This window comes from Marmota monax, unplaced genomic scaffold (genome assembly GCF_021218885.2).
Source record: "Marmota monax isolate L192 unplaced genomic scaffold, Marmota_monax_Labrador192_F-V1.1 WCK01_AAM20220418_F8-fsc00078, whole genome shotgun sequence".
Classification (NCBI taxonomy): Eukaryota; Metazoa; Chordata; class Mammalia; order Rodentia; family Sciuridae; genus Marmota; species Marmota monax.
This window is the reverse complement of record NW_026694865.1, coordinates 171,454-185,596: the sequence shown is the minus strand read 5'-3', so window position 1 is coordinate 185,596 and position 14,143 is coordinate 171,454. Positions and strand designations below refer to the sequence as shown.

At 33.9% G+C, this 14,143-nt stretch overlaps 1 protein-coding gene across 1 annotated transcript in view; it reads right to left on the bottom strand.

Moving 5' to 3' along the window:
- LOC124080573 (unconventional myosin-IXa-like) overlaps positions 1-14,143 on the bottom strand; it is a gene marked incomplete at its 5' end in the record, with an annotated part of 209,726 nt that overhangs the window by 34,521 nt on the left and 161,062 nt on the right. Inside the window, 3 exons of the mRNA XM_058573300.1 lie at positions 5,897-6,089; positions 11,833-11,894; positions 13,367-13,478. Coding sequence (XP_058429283.1) covers positions 5,897-6,089; positions 11,833-11,894; positions 13,367-13,478 — 367 coding nt within the window. The remainder of the gene's footprint in view (positions 1-5,896; positions 6,090-11,832; positions 11,895-13,366; positions 13,479-14,143) is intronic.

The window sequence follows — 14,143 nt, the reverse complement described above, 5'->3', positions numbered from 1 at the left end:
AAAAACAGCATGGTACTGGTACCAAAACAGGCGGGTGGACCAATGGTACAGAATAGAGGACACAGAGACTAATCCACAAAGCTACAACTATCTTATATTTGATAAAGGAGCTAAAAGCATGCAATGGAGGAAGGATAGCATCTTCAACAAATGGTGCTGGGAAAACTGGAAATCCATATGCAACAAAATGAAACTGATTTTAATTCTTTTGTATGTATAACAAAGAGTGGGATAGTTGGGTCAAATGGTGGTTCCATTCCTATTTTTTTGAGGAATCTCCGTACTGCTTTCCACAGCGTATCCAAGAACACGGAAAAACTTTCCATTTTCTAAGGTCTTCTCCAATTTCTTTTTTTAGTGTTTTATAGGTTTTTTTTGTTTTTTTTTGTAGAGATCCTTCACCTCTTTTGTTAAATGGATTCCCAAGAATTCCATATTTTTTCAGGCTATGTGAATGGGACAGTTTTCCTAATTTCTTTTTCATGCAGATTCATCATTGGATTATAGGAATGTGATTGATTTATCAGTATTGATCTTGTATCCTACTACCTTGTTGAATTATTAATGAGCTTTAGAGGTCATCTGGTGGAGGTTTTAGGGTCTTCATGGTCTCAGCAAACAGAGATAATCAGAGCTTTTCTTTTCCTATTCATATCCCTTTAATTTCCTTCTCTTGTGTGATTGCTCTGGCTAGAGTTTCAAGAACTCTCTATGATAAACTGTAGTGGTGAAAGTAGGCATTCTTATATTGTTTGCGTTTTTATAGGAAATGCTTTCAGTTTTTCTCCATTCAGAATAATGTTGGCCTTGGGTTTGCCATATATAGCCTTTACAATGTTAAGGTAAGTTCATTCTATCCCTAGTTTTTCCAGTGATTTAAACATGAATGGGTGCTGGACTTTGTCAAATACTTTTCCCTGCATCTATCAAGATAATCATGTGATTCTTATCTTCAAGTCTATATATGTGATGAATTACATTTATGGATTTCCACATGTTGAACCAACCTTATCCCCCTGGGATGAAACTCACTTCATTATGGTATACTATCTTTTAAATGTATTTTTGTGTGCAATTTGCCAGTATTTTATTAAGAATTTTTGCAACTATGTTCATCAAGGATGTTGGTCTGAAGTTTTCTTTCCTTGATATGTCTTTGTCTGGTTTTAGTATTTGGGTAATACTGGCTTCCTGGAGTGAGTTTGGCAGTGTTCTCCCTTTAATATTTCATGGAATACTTTGAGAAGGATTGGTATTAGTTCTTCTTTAAAGATTTGATAGAGCTTGACTGAGAATCCACCTGATCTTTGGCTTGTCTTTGCTGGAACAATTTTGATAGCTTCTTCAATTTCACTGCTTGATACTGGTCTAAGTTTAATATATCTTTATGGTTCAATTTGGGTAAGTCATGTCTCTAAGGAATCTGTCAATATTTTAAAAATTTTTCTGGCTTACTAGAAAATAAATTTTCAAAATAGTTTCTAAAGATCTTCTGGATTTGCACGGTGATATTTCATTTTTCATCTCAGATTTTGATAATTTGAGGTCCCCCCCTTCTTTCTTTTGCTTAGTTTGGCTAAGGGTTTATCAATTTTGTTCAAAACCCAACTCTTTGTTTTGTTGATCTCAATTTCATTGATTTGGGCTCTGATTTTATTTATTTCCTGTCTTCTGCTGATTTTGGTGTTGGTTTATTCTTCTTTTTCTAGGGTCTTTAGATTTAATGTTAGGTTATTTATTTGCTATCTTTCTATTCTTTTAATGTATGAGGCTCCATGCTATGAACTTTTCTCTTAGAATCATTATTTTATTTTTTTTTCATTTTTTTATTTGTTTTAATTAGTTAAACATGACGGTACAATGATCTTGGCATATTATACATTTGAATCAGATGGGATATAATTTCTCATTTTTCTGAGTCGCTATTTTAATTTATCTCTAAATATTTTTTTATTTCTCCCTATCTATTCATATTTGAAGGTGTATTATTTAGTCTACCAGTGTTAGAGTGGTTTCTGTTTTTATCTTATCATTGAGTTCTAATTTAATTTCATTATGAATAGAATATAAGTTTTTTTTTTGTATTTGCTAATATTTGCCTTGTGGCCTAAAATATGGTCTGTGTTAGAAAATGTTCATGTGGTGCTGAGAAGAAGATGGATAAAATAGTCTATGTTTGCCTGTTCTATTAAATCCAAATTGTATGTTTTTAGTTTGTTAACATCATTATTTAGTTTTTGTTTGGATATCTACCTAGTGGTAAGAGATGCACACATCACCCAGTATTATTGTATTGTAGTCTAGTTCATTCTTAATATTGAGAAGGGTTCAGCTTATGTACACAGATGCTATGTTGTTTGGAGCATAAATATTTATGAAAATTATATCTTGTTCATGTACAATTCCCTTAAGCAGTATGAAGCAACCTTCTTTTTCTCTTCTAATTAATCTTGGCTTGAAGTCCACTTTATCTGAGAATAGCTATCTCTGCTTCTTTATAAGTCCCATGTGAATTTTATGTTTTTTTTCCCATCCTTTCACCTTTAGACTCTGTATATCTTTGCCTGTAAGGCAAGTTTCTTGAAGACTGCATATTGTTGGTTTTTTTTTTTGTTGTTGTTGTTTAAATCAAATCTGCCAACCTGTGTTTTTGATTAAGAGTTTAGAACATTTACATTTCATATTATTATTGAGAGATAATTTTCATTTACTGCCATTTAATTTCTAATTTTCAAACTGGACTTGATTCTCCTTTAATTCTTCCCTATGTTGGTTTTCATTTTGTTTTTCATTTATTCTTTGTGAAATATTTTATTGATGATACTTTTTAGTATAGGCTTTCTAATTAGGAATTCTCTTAGCTTCTGTTGTTATAATGGAATTTTTAATTTTATCTTCAATTCTGAAGCTTAATTTTGTTGGGTAGTATTCTTGGTTGGCATTTTTTTTTCTTCCAGAGCTTGGTATGTATTATTCCAAGCCCTCCTGGCTTTTAGGGTCTGGGTTGAGAAATCAGTTGAAATCTGGATTTGGTTTACCTCTAAATGTGACCAGTCATTTTGCTTTTGCAGCTTTCAAAGTTCTGTACATTAGGCATTTTCATTATAATATGCCTTGGACTGGATCTATTGCAATTTTGTATATCTGGAGTCCTGCATACCTCTTGTATTTGAATTTCCATTCCATTTTTAAGGATTGGCAAATCTTTTGATATTAGTTCACTGAAAAGACTGTTTTCTTTTAGCTTGTAATTCAGAGCCTTCATCAAAATGAACCTTAAATTTGGCCTTTTAATATTATCCCAGATTTCTTAAATACTCTGTTCATTATCTCTTTAATATCTTTTCTTAATGATCGACTTTATTTTCAAGGGTATATTCTTTAGCTTTGAGGCCTAAAATTCTATCTTCAAACTGGCCTAATTCATTGGTGATGCTTTCCATTGAATTATTTATTTGGTTTATTTATCTTTTCATTTCCAGAATTTTGGATTGATACCTTTTCAGAATCTCTCTTTATTGAAGTGATCTTTTACTTTCTGTATTTTCTAATTCCATTCCTTAAAGCTTATTTTAAAATCATAGAACATTTTAACTACATACTTTCTAAAATTTCTTCTCTGACATTTTCTCTACTGGGTATCAATTAAATCTGTTGTTGAAGCATTACGGGTTGTATGGGATGGTTTTTTCCAGTGCTTTTTCATATTGTTTGTATGTCTACTTATCTATTGGAATAGTAAGTGAAGGATTACTTTGTGAGCTTCTTTCTCTTAAGAGCCCTGGATTGAGTAAACATCATATAATGATATTTTAAGTCAGTGTGTGACCTCTGCTGATCCCAATAACACCAATTTAAAAGATACTACACTGAGCCCTATTTGTATTATAATCACTTCACAGCCAAGCCTTATTCTATTCGATTATATAAGAAACAAAAACTTGTTACAATTGTTCTCCACAGTTTCTGAAATTTAGGTATAAACCTATAATAAAATTATGGAATAGGTCAAAATATTTGTTGTTAAATTTAGTAAAATTACTATAATCTAAAGTGAGGTCTACAGTGGGGGAGGAAGAAAGATTGGGCAAAAAAGGAGAGGGGAAAAAGAGAGAGAGAGAGAAAAGAAGACAAAAGATTTATTCCAATTAATGTTCTAATTAGTAGATGAAATACATTAAATTGGGTTGAGGGTACAATGTTGTCTACTGGGTTAACAACTATTATCCAAGTTAAAGAGTACTATAATCAAAGTCGACATTGTTTGTAGTAAACCATGTCAAGGCAAAGAAAACTCCTGGTGAATACTGGTTTGGATTTCACTGGGGTTTGGACATTTAGCAAATGTCCATCAGTTTTTGGCTGTGGAACTCTCCAGAGCTACAGGAGCACAGAAGCCAACTCCCTAGTTGCTATGAACCTTTCATCAGCAGCATCTGATTTGTCAGTTCAGCAGGTGTAGTATTATGGGTTGGCTGTATCTATTGTGTGCTATAGTTTAGGATGCAAGCTCTGGAGTGTCCCTGATTGCTGTGGGTTACTGTATACCTGCTTTCCTCTACAGGATCCTTTTCATGGTAGTTAGATCCTGGTGGCTGGAATTCTGGGTGTGGGTTTTCCCTGGGTGTTCTGTGGTTCAGAAATATTCCCAAAGCTGATGCTGCTCTCTGAGGTACTGTAGTGAAGGGTTTCAGGTGGTTCACTTGGGTCCTAGTTTCCAGTACCCCGGGTTGTGAATGGCAGGCACTGATTCCCTCTGTTTACTAAGTCTGATGCAAGGCCCCACAAGTATCCAAACAATGCCCTTTCAATTGCCCATTATGATCATAGGTCAGACTATGCACCTGTTAAGGCTGGGTGCAGTCCCTTCCAAAGGAACTATACTTCCTTCTGGTATAGCCCTGAAATCCTTAGGCTTCCCATGATGTGTCTTCCCAGTGTCAGTGGTTGGGGCCTGGGAATCTGCTTTCCTCTGTTTGGGGCCAAAGCTGCTTCATTGCTGTCTGAGCCCAGTTAGTGAATACCATGCAAAATTTTCCACCCTTGCCAGGGTCAGGCTGAGCAAGGTTAGGTGCAGTTTGTGGCACAGGTCTTCACCAGCCCTTTCCTCTTTTTCACAGTGAGGGTGAGCAAGAGGCAGTTTCAATGATTTTTGGCCAGTGGTGTGCTCATTCTAGAAGTTCTTTCTGGTTGGATTCTTAGGAAGTCCCACAAAGGAGACTTACCTCTGGTTTAATTTGTAGCTATCTGGACATGGGAAGATTCCACATTGATATGAGGTGATTACAGGTCAGCAGAAGGCTCCCCAAAATGGTTGTGGACCCCAGCTTAGTTTTTAAGATTTTAAGCTGCTTGCTCTGTTTTAAGGACCCCCCTGTTACTGTTGAAATTTGAATTTTGTCTGACTTTTAAAAGTGGGTGAGCTTAAGGGATTTTCTGCTCCCCCTCCCCCTCTCTCTAGAACCATACCTTTCTAATAGTGATAGAGAGTAGAAGTTGAGAATGAAACCAAAGTCAACCCCCTGCACATATTCCTGGACTGAGGCCACAGCTCTATACAGTGCCCAAGTCACTGTCAGTTTAAGTAACCACATCATCAATGTAGGAAGGCAGAAAGATGCACTGGAAAAGCACTAAATATTAAAAAGGTATTAAATCTTTTTCTAGTACCTAAGGATGCCTTGTACAAATGATACACTCAATATATGTTTGCTGAATTAACTACGTAAAGCCAAAGATTCTTTAGAAAGACACAAAATGACAAACAAGTACCACAGAAAAGACTGCATTCTTCTGGCTGTAAGCAAAGGATCAATACATAAAGAAAACTTTAAAAGCTTGAAATGATTAAATATTTTTATTTAAATAAGTCTTGATTTGGAGAGCATCATCTTACCTGTATCCAGACCTTGTCGAAGCTCCTTGATTTTATTAGTTGAACCAGATTTTCGGTAAATACCTTCTGTATAAAGTCCATGCATTTCAATGTAGTTTATGAGCTTTTCCACCACTAAAGGAACAGTTCGGTCTTCACTGGTCAAACGGGACAGTTCAACCCCAAATTGTCGAGATGACAGTTCTGGATCATACTAAATGGAAGATAATTTTTTGATTTCAAATATATTCAAACATCTTCATTCTTTAAGAGGAACTACTTTTTATTATCCTAAAGTTTTATGAAGACTGTTATAATAGTTGTGAGGGGGGGCATTATGGTTAAATAAATATTAGTTTCAATCCTCACACTAGGATTCCCCAAAAGAGAGTGGAAGACAGAGGGCAGTGAAGGGCTGCTTCTTCCCTTCCTATCAAAAAATCTTCATACAAAGGTAAGGTTTGTGTGTTGGTGAAGGAGGTTGGATTTTGTACACAAAAAGCTTGAACATTTACCAGGTACCATGGAAAAAATCCAGATTTTATAGGAATTAGAGTTGTAATTTCCAGAGCATAATACTGCTTTAATATTTCAAAGAACTGATTTCATACCCAAAGACAAAGACTCACACAGACTGATCTCTGAATAGTATTATAGCACCTTTATTGACTTTAATAGTGTGTACACTACCATAACTTATTAACTATAGCTTATGTGACTGCAACAAAACTGCTTATTCTAACCATTATCTGAAGCAATTCACAGAAAAGAAAAATGCCAGGCATTATTCCTGAGACTGAAACCCTTCTTATAAATCTTTTCTTTTCTTCTACCATTCTCCTCCTCTAACTGAAATCTGTACACCCCACTTTCTCCTTCAACCTGTACCCAAACAGTTGCCAAGTTCTTTTGGTTACTCAGTACATGCTAATTTTTCTTTTCTGCACTTACTGTCATTATCCTAATTCAACTTCTATCACTACCCACTTGTTGTATTCCAACAGCTTCAAGACCAATTTTCCCACACTCATTTTTTTCTTGTTTAAATATTATATACTATACATAATCCACTTTATTTAACCTCAGAAACTTTCAGTGGCTAATTAGTATATACCAAAATAAACAACAAACATTTCTGAGACTGACATTCAACACCTTATTTAAATTGATCCTAATTTCTCTTTCCATAGGTACATTCATTCATTTTTATGTGCTAGATAGCAGGGAAGCAAAATCAAGGGACAGTCCTTTCCCTAAGACTGATGCTAAGACCATAGTATTAGCTTGTGGAGAAATGTAAAACAATAAACAGATTTATTAGGTTATTATGGAAACACAGAAGAGAGACAGATCAGGAAAAAGACTGGGCTGGGTAACAACTAAAGGTCTCAAAGACTTTCTACTTAAAATAATTGTTGGAAAGCATGTAGTACATAAGAAGGCAAAAAAAGAACCTTTTAGGCTCAGGAAACAGAAATACAAAGCTGAGCAAAGAAAAATATGACTCAACTAAAAATGAGATTATAAGGGGTTTTGAATACTAAGTTATGGAATCTGGGTCTTATTCTGACAGGTAAGGAAATTAGTAGAAGACAACACTCAGTTTTGTATTATTTTGCATCTTCGTACTCTGTGTTTCAGCATTTGAGAATTAATTTAATATTTATTGAAGCATATTAAGTTATCTTAAGTTAATATCAGGCACCATCTCTGAAAAGTACTGGTAGGTTTTAGGCAAAAGAAAAAGTACACTTCAAGTGTTTAAAGGATGCAGGTTTATATTTTTGCATCATCTCTATATGAACTTGGCTAGGTTATTTCACATTTCCAACAGTAATACCACCTTTCTACCTCAAAGGTGTAGAAGATTAAGGTGAACACAGTACGGTATCTGGTACATGGTAAATACTCAATAAATTATTTTTTAAAATATAATAATGCTTGCTATAATGATTAAAATAAACATAAGCCAAAATTTTTACTATTACTCTGACAAACACATATAATCTATTTATTTAAATGTTATGGCTCTCCTTATGGCATTAGAAATGTTAAGGCTTGTGAAAGCAAAATAAATAAATAAAAATTTTGAGACTATCAAACTAAAAATTTTTCAATTTGAAACCAATAATGGGATTTTGTTTGTGTTTGGGGTACTGGGGATTAAACCCAGGGGCATTCTAACACTGAGCTATACCCACAGCCCTTTTTTTCTTATATTTTGTTTTGAGACAGGATCTAACTAGCTTAACAGATTTTCAGAAAGTAAATGCACGCTTAAAACAGAATCCAAAACAAGAAATGGAGTATTACCAATACTCTAAAAGTCTCTAAATCCTTCTCAGTTACTATGACCTTTATCCTTCACAAATAAAACTCTTTTTCTATCAGTATAAATTAGTTTTGCTTGCCTTTGAACATTATAGAAATCAAATTGTATATGTACACCATGAGGTCTATCTATTTTTGAACTTTATTTAAACACAATAACAGTATTTGTCTGTGGATTCTCTCATTTAACCTATATTTATGAGTACCAACTGTTTAATCTCATTGCTATGAAGTATTCCATTATACAGAAATACCACAATTTATTTATTCAATTAGAAATTCAGAACTGGACATTTATGTTTCTTTTAGCTTTGGAACATCTCACAATGGTGATTTATTAACATAGGAAGCTGGTTCAATATATGCCAATTACATCAAGTTTTTCATATTATTTTCATCCTTATTTTTTTCTACTAGGTATTGAAACTATATTAGAGGATTAGAATTTTATATCTCCCCAATGGGCTGACCCTAACATCATCATCATAAAGCACATGAAGTAATACTTTTTGCCTTAAAAAGTACAATTTAATATTAGTAGAGCTATACTACCTTTCTATTGATTAGTCTTTGCATGCTGTATATAGTTCCATTCTTTTGCTTTTAAACTTTCTATCTTTATACTTAATAAGTACATCTCTTTCATAAAAGATTTCTCAGTTGGTTTTAACTTAGCTTTTTGTTTGGAGTATTTAGCATATTTAATATAAGGCACCAATATATTTGGACTTACTATATCTATTTTTGTCCACCCTATTTTATCTATTTTCTCTCATTTCTTGCCTTCATTTACTTTAATCAAGTATTTCGTTCTTCTACTTTATTGTCTTTATTAATTTTTCAGTTATATATACATTTTTAGTCATTAATTTGGAGATTTCAACAAAACATATCCATACATATTTAAGTCTAATATTTTTAGTATTTTTACCTCTTCCTAGATGACTTATGGACCTTGGATTTTTTTTTCATTTATTTATATACAGTGCTGAAAATCGAACCCAGTGCCTCACACATCTGAGGCAAATGCTCTACCACTAAGCCACAACCCCAGTGCCCCCAGTCCTTTTTTAATAGTTTATTTAGACATGGTCTTGCTGAGTTGCTTAGTGCCTCACTAAGTTGCTGAGGCTGGATTTGAACTCTCAATCCTCTTGTCTCAGCCTCCCAAGCCGCTGAAATTATAGGCATGCGCCATCATGCCCAGCAGTTGACTTTCTTTTCTTAAAAGATGTCAAGCCACCATCTTTTGGTTTCCAACATTTCTGTTTAGAAGTCAACTAACTGGAGCAGGATTTTCTTTGCTCCTCTAGGTAGTATTTATTCTTTCCCCTCTAATTGCTTTTAAGAAATTTTGCCAGGTGTGGTGGTACATTTCTATAATCTCAGCAACCTGGAAGGCTGAGGCAGGGCTGGAGTTCAATGTCAGCCTTAAGCAATGCAGCAAGACTTCATTTCAAAAACAAAAGGGAAAAAAAATATCTTTGGTTTGTAGTACACCTAGGTGTGGTTTTCTTTGTATTTGTCCAGGTTAAAAGTACTTGTGACTTGATGTGTTGACCATTCTCTCTTAAAATGTTGCTTCTGCCCTGTTCTTTCTCCTTTCTTGCTGACTCCCAATTACATATAATTAAGAACCTTCGGGCTTGGGCTGTAGCTCATGGTAGAGCACTTGCCTAGCATGTTTGAGGCACTGGGTTTGATCCTCAGCACCACATAAAAAAAAATAAATAAAGGCATGCTGTCCATCTACAACTATAAAAAAGATTTTTTAAAAAAGCATCTTCCATCCCTTCCCTATGTTTCATATATTTATATTTTTATTTTTACATTCTTTTTACTCTCTATGCCTAGATAGTTACACTGGTCTATCTTTTAGCTCACCAATCTTCTTTTCTGCTATGGCTGTTAAACTCATCTTTTATTTCTACAGTTCCCTATTGATTCCTTCAAAACATATACTCAACTATTTTTTAAAAATTTCTCCATGCTTTTATCTATTATTTGAGCATATATATTAAAAATTTTAAAGTATACATCTAGTAACTAGTTATCTGAATCCTAGTTATTGCCTATTTGTTTACTAATTAGTACCATTTCTTTATGTCTGATATTACAGAAGACTCTGGATGAGGTAATCTCTTAAATGGTTTTACCCTCTTCTCTCTGGTGGGTCAATGAAATAAGAATACATAATCCAAGCAACAACTGCTTCAAAGCTAGTTTGCTGGGGGTTTTTTGTTTGTTTTTGTTGTTGTTGTTAAGGCGGGTCTGTCAGTAGTTCACTCCCACTCACAGGAAATAGTTTTTCAGAGGTCTCAGTGAGAGTCTGAGGTATAGACTAGGCTCCTTTCCCTTTGATGGTGGATACTACAATTCGAATTTCCCTTTCTTTAGCAGTGCATAACTGGTGGAAAATGCCAATATCCTTTTTTGATTAGTTTCTTAGCTGTTTGCCATGCACAGATAAAGGAATCAAAAAAATGCCTTGAGAGGGAAAAAAAAATCTGTGTTTCAGGCTTACTTCTCTATGTGAATGAATCATGATCCCTCAAGTCTTGGCAGAGTTAAACTCCAAAAATTTGTCTCTTTGGTCCTATGATTGCTAAAGTCTCTGCTGGCTTCTCTGATTCTTAAATGTGGCCCACTATCCAAAATACTGGCTTCATGGTCTACAACAAAAAGTGAAATATTTCCATATGATAAAAGTATCACAAAATACAGGTTTACTACTCTGCATTCTGTTCTTTCTAGGATCTCTAATCTCTTCAAGTCTATTTTACCTGGATAGCTGTTTTGACTCTTGCCAACAGACTTTTAGTATTGGTCTGCCACAAGCTAATCTATATTAGCTTGAAGCAAAATATCTCCCCTTCACTATATTTTAAGTCCTAAATAAAATTTGACTCTATACTTTGCCATTATTTGTCTACTGATTTGGAACATATGCAAATTCTATACATAGGCTATAAACAAAATGCATGTACATTTATATTGTTCATATTTACATAGTATTTCAACAATTGTCAGTATGTAATTAATAAATAAGGAAGTGATATTATACATCAATATACATCTAGAATTTAAAAAAAAAAAAGTTGCTTCCTGGAAGCATAAAGTATCAAAGAGTAAATTGGTCAGTATCTTTTAGCCTTCTAACTATGCTGGTGCATTCTGCTCTTCATGGTTAAATTTTTTTTCTTACAGTACTGGGGACTGAACCTAGAGTCTCATGCATGCTAGGCAAGTGCTCCAGCACTGGGCTAAGTTCCGAGACCCTAAATTCATTCATTTTTAATTGCAGCTTTTCACCTTCCTAGAAAGATTGAGGGTTTAAAGAGGTAAATCTCTAAAAGCAGTGTTTTTAAAATTGTGGTTTGTGAAATCAATTTGTTAGCACATATGTAGTAAAGGTAATAAAATTTCAGAAAAATAAATTCAGTTATATATACTCATCTCCCTGTGTATATGTTGGATCATGACATAAATTTAATTTCTTATTGTATGTGTGGTCAGAAGTTTAGGAACTCTAAATAATAAACATCAAAGAGGCCTTGATTTTTTTCCATGAGTCACAAAAGACCTACAGATCTGTTGTTTATTATGGACAGGTGATAAATTCTTACCTTTTTAGAACACTTGGCTGTGGTTTTCAGACAGCACTTCTTATGGCAAGCATACTTGCATACTGAAAAAAAGGTTAAGAATGTAGCATTTTCATAAGTCTGTTAATAAACTTATCAAGTTTATAATTTTACTTTGACAATAAGGTTTATTATTTAGATCTGAGGCTGTTATAAGAGCATATATAAACTCTGTTCTGTGTTAAAGAATTTTAAATGCAGTTGGAAAACATGCCTAACATTTCTCACCACCATCAATGAGACAGCTTTTTCATTCTTTCAAGATTGCCTGTCCTGCTCCTGTACTTAACTCTCCCAAATTCCAACAGGATATTTATCTAACTTTGTGGTTTGATTCATAAATTAGTGTTCATGTTACGCCAAGTGCTTTACAACTTGCTAAAACACCAGAATTACATATTAAGAATTATTATTATGGTAAGGATGGCATTACTGTCAAAAATCCGTAAGGAAATGAAAACCAGAATATAAAGTATATTAGTTGTAAATGGGAAGATAATAAAACACCAGCTCCAGTTCCAGCATACCAACACCTTAATATCCCCCCTTTTAAGCTTTCAAAGTGTAACTTTTAGGGTTTTCAAAGCCAAGATCAAGATAGGGGGAAGGTGAGGGGACATTCACTGCACTGGTGAAATCACCAGGATAATCACATAGAAAGTTAAAATTCCATGAAAAACTCAAACCAAGCCCACCTTAGTTATAAAAAAGCAAACTTTCAGCTTTATGTCATAGTAGAAATTACTCCGAACCTTCAATAACTGGACTAACAGTCACATTTCAAACTACTCCTATTTTCATTCTCATAATTTCTTAGATTAGTCATAATAAAATGAAAAAAGCACTTGCTTCAGTAACACATATACTAAAATTGGAATGAGATTATTACATGGCCCCAGTGCGAGGAAAATGTGCAAATTCATGAAGCATTCAATTTAAAAAAAAAGAAGACTGGTGATAAACTATACAACCAGTGAGCTAATCCAGGAATAGTGGTGATTTTGCTCTGGCAAACATAACTTTTATTCTGTCATACTGGACTCTTTTCTAATATTCCCTTTATTTATCTCAGGCCATCTAGCAAAAGCAAAGCCTCACAGAATTACCGATAGCACCAAAGTATATATCTAAAATAAGAGGAGTAGAAGCAAAAGATCCACTATTAGTCAGAACCCAACTGACATATGAAAAGTCTCTATTCACATTATAGAATTCACATATTCTGTTGAAGGGGAGTGTAGTATAAAATGTACCTTTTTGGCTATAAACTAAGAATTCATTCATTCATCTATAGGTCCATCTACCCGATAAATATTTACTGTAACTATGTGTTTGAACTGTTATGGAACTGATAAATAAGATTCTTGACCCTAAGTGTAAGAGACTGACAAATAAGAAAACACATAAATATTTTAATGTAATTTCAGGTTGTGAAAGTATAACAAAGACTACTAAAACTGATTAAAAGGATAATTAGGGGCTAGGGTAGCATTCCTCAAAGATCTTTCATACTTACATTTGCAAACAGAGGCTCGGTCCATTATCCAAATTAAAGAAGAACAGTATTCACAGTATGTAGGGATGCTATATTGGGTGGCCTTAAAAATGTGACCATTGTGCTCTTCCACCTGAATGAAAAATTAAGCTATTTATATGAAAGCCAACACATTAAATGCTGCCCTAACATTGTAGGTAAATGGGAAATACATCAATCCCTTACTAACCTTTCACTGGACACTTATTCCAGGGGGAGAATTATGATACTTTAGAAACAAAACATATGGCCCTTGTTTTCTAAATGCTACCAGCCTAGATAAACATGACCAACATATATGAAAAATATTCATGAACAGTGACAAATGCCTGTAACCCCAGCCTCTTGGGAGGCTAAGGCAGGAGAATGGAAAGTTCAAAGCCGGACAGGGCAACGTAGTAAGACTCTTTCAAAATGGAAATAATTTTTTAAAAAAGGATTGGGGATGTAGCTCAGTGGTAGAGTGTGCTCCTGGAATTGAATCCCCAGTACCACAGGGAAGGAAAAACAGCAATGAACAAACATAACAGCTGTCTTATGTGACTTATGTGAGTCAGAATGTTAAATCAAAAGCAGTAGTTCACAAATTTATCTGCTTTTATAATCCCAAAATATTTTAATAAATATCCTAGAAATTAAAACTAAAAAGTGAAATGTATTACTTCAATTACATTTAACAAACATTGCACATTAACATAAATAATATTTTAATTAAAGATAATTATATCTTTAAAGCAAAAAGTGACAAAAGTATTGTTG